The 2,405-nt window shown below is 42.9% G+C and overlaps 1 protein-coding gene across 1 annotated transcript; it reads right to left on the reverse strand.

Moving 5' to 3' along the window:
• Positions 1-419: 419 nt before the first annotated feature.
• Positions 420-1,520, reverse strand: npy2r (neuropeptide Y receptor Y2; the record flags this gene model as incomplete). Its single annotated transcript, XM_080859529.1, has 1 exon — positions 420-1,520. One exon carries the CDS (start codon positions 1,518-1,520, stop codon positions 420-422), a length of 1,101 nt encoding a protein of 366 aa, XP_080715655.1.
• Between the last annotated feature and the right edge of the window lie 885 nt (positions 1,521-2,405).

Here is a 2,405-nt window from a genome sequence, read left to right on the forward strand (position 1 = left end):
TATTTTTTTTTAAACCTACATGTGTGTTTTCCGACAGCATGTATACAATGACTATACAGGGTGTTACTCAATAGTAACAATGGAGGGAAATAAGGTATCAGGTATACGTAATTACGCACATCCTCTATTTGTCTACCAGAAAATGTTTGACGACTGGACTGGTATATTATTTGAGATGAATACAATGCCTATAATGCATATCTAACTATATGAATAGCTGTAAGACACGCCTAAATCCTTTAACACTAGCCTATTGTAAAGATTTGGACCAGAGGGACCAAGAATCGTGGCTAGAACATCTTACCTGTTTCACACCTTGCAAAGCACGTATGCATACATTACACCATTTTTGTGTCCGTTTGCAACCTGGACTCATGGCCTTGTAAGACCAATTGAATCTCATGTACACATACCTTATCTTAAACATTTGTTACGTGTGTATGCATGACGTTATTGCCCTTGGCCTCCTTGTTCATTCTTCTGACCTGTCCCCTGTTGGTTCCAGCTCCATCAGCGGTCCAGATACACTTGCACACAGCGGTGAAAGCACTACGGTAATTCCGGTTCATCCAGCCGTACAGAATCGGGTTGGCGAAAGTCGAGCACATGGCAGTAATGTGGAAGACTGTGTAGAGGAGCTTGAAGTCTCTCATATCAAGAATGCTGCTGTGGAAGTCAACGACCAGTTGAAAGGAATGAAGAGGCAGCCAACTGACAGCAAATACCACCACCACGGCCGCCAACATCTTTGTAGTTTTCTTCCGTCGTCTATGACGGTCGTTACGTCCTCCACCACCTGGACTAACATGCCTACGCAACTTGATCCAGATACGAGCGTACGCGAAAGAGATGATGGAGAGCGGAAGGCCGTACTGTAGTAAAAAGGTGGCAACACTGTACACAGTCCCATCAACGCCGCTACCTGGCCACTTCTCAGTGCACACCTGGATAGACTGCTCTGGTGTAAAATCAAAGGACACATACTCGCGGAAGATTGCGAGTGGACTGGCCAGGACTGCACTGGCAGCCCAGGTCAAAACTATGACCACCGCGCACATGTCCCGTGACATTTTAGTCTCCAGGTGATGGACAATGCTACGATAGCGGTCCATCGCAATAACATTCAGTGTTATGGTAGAGACGTGCACAGCAAGGCCTTGGGCATACGGCAGTATGAAGCATAGTGCCCACCCAAACTTCCACTCGCCGTGAAGTGTGTACATGAGTGTGAAGGGCAGGCACAAGGTGTTCACCAGCAGGTCTGCCACAGCCAAGTTCACTATGAAAAAGTTTGTCACTGTATGCAAGTTTTTAAATTTATACACGACATGGATTACAAGAGAGTTACCTATTACCCCAAAGAGAATTATGGTACTGTAGGCAAATATTAAAACTACTTGAACTCCGATGAGTTTGGTACTGTCTTCCAGAAGAAAGTGGTCGTCTTGCACGTCTTGCGTCGCTGACAAATTGGACGTATTAATTTGTGACCCAAAAACTTCATCCTGAAAAACATCCATTCCCAGTATGGACTATACTGCCTAAAACCAGAAATAAGAAGCAGAAATTATGAACAAATAGTTCGTTTGCACAGGGTTCACATGAGGCAGCAGGAGGAAATCAATTTGGATGAATGCACGTTCTGCCATCCACTGCCAGTGTATTCAGAACAGTTGGTAGAGAAATGATTAATCTTCAGTAAATTACACCATCGTTATACTAACAAATGATATACGCCTTTAACTGTAATCCGCCTTTTAAGTAAAATCAATTGTAAACTGAAATCATATATTTAAATGAACACTATCCCAACGTTCTGTTATTATTTCAATCAAATTGCATGCTGAAGACCAAATGTATTCAATGCCATAGACTTGGTTTGTTAAATATCAAAGTAGCTCTTACCTGGTTTCCAAAAATAAGGGCATTCCACGGACTTTGCGTTTATTTTCAAGTTTAGCGCACTGTCCCAGCATTCATGATTTAATGTTGCAAAGCTAGTACCAGATTCGATCTAGAGAGGTATTAGACATAATTTTCCTGTCATCACCAGTTTCCCACTCGCCGTCTATTTACTGTACACCCAGCGCGTCTACCCAATATGTGTGCGCAACGGAAGCCAAAGCACTGCGCAATAGGCTTGCGAGAACGTGGTGGGAAAACCTGTGATGACTAGCCAGTGAGAGAGAAGGCTCTCTTCCTCTGAGATTTCCTTTTGCTGGTTTTCGAAAGACATGTGTGATTGAATAAAAACACGTATAGAGTGAGCTGTATTTTCTTCCTTCCCGGCTATTAAAACTATCCTGGAATCCAGAGTTGATGTAGCAGAGAGATATTCAACTGCTGAAAAGATGTAATGGGTAATGATAACGTTTTTGAGAACTATTATTCCATTGCCTTTATTA

This window comes from Sprattus sprattus (assembly GCF_963457725.1).
Source record: "Sprattus sprattus genome assembly, chromosome: 20".
Lineage (NCBI taxonomy): Eukaryota > Metazoa > Chordata > Actinopteri > Clupeiformes > Clupeidae > Sprattus > Sprattus sprattus.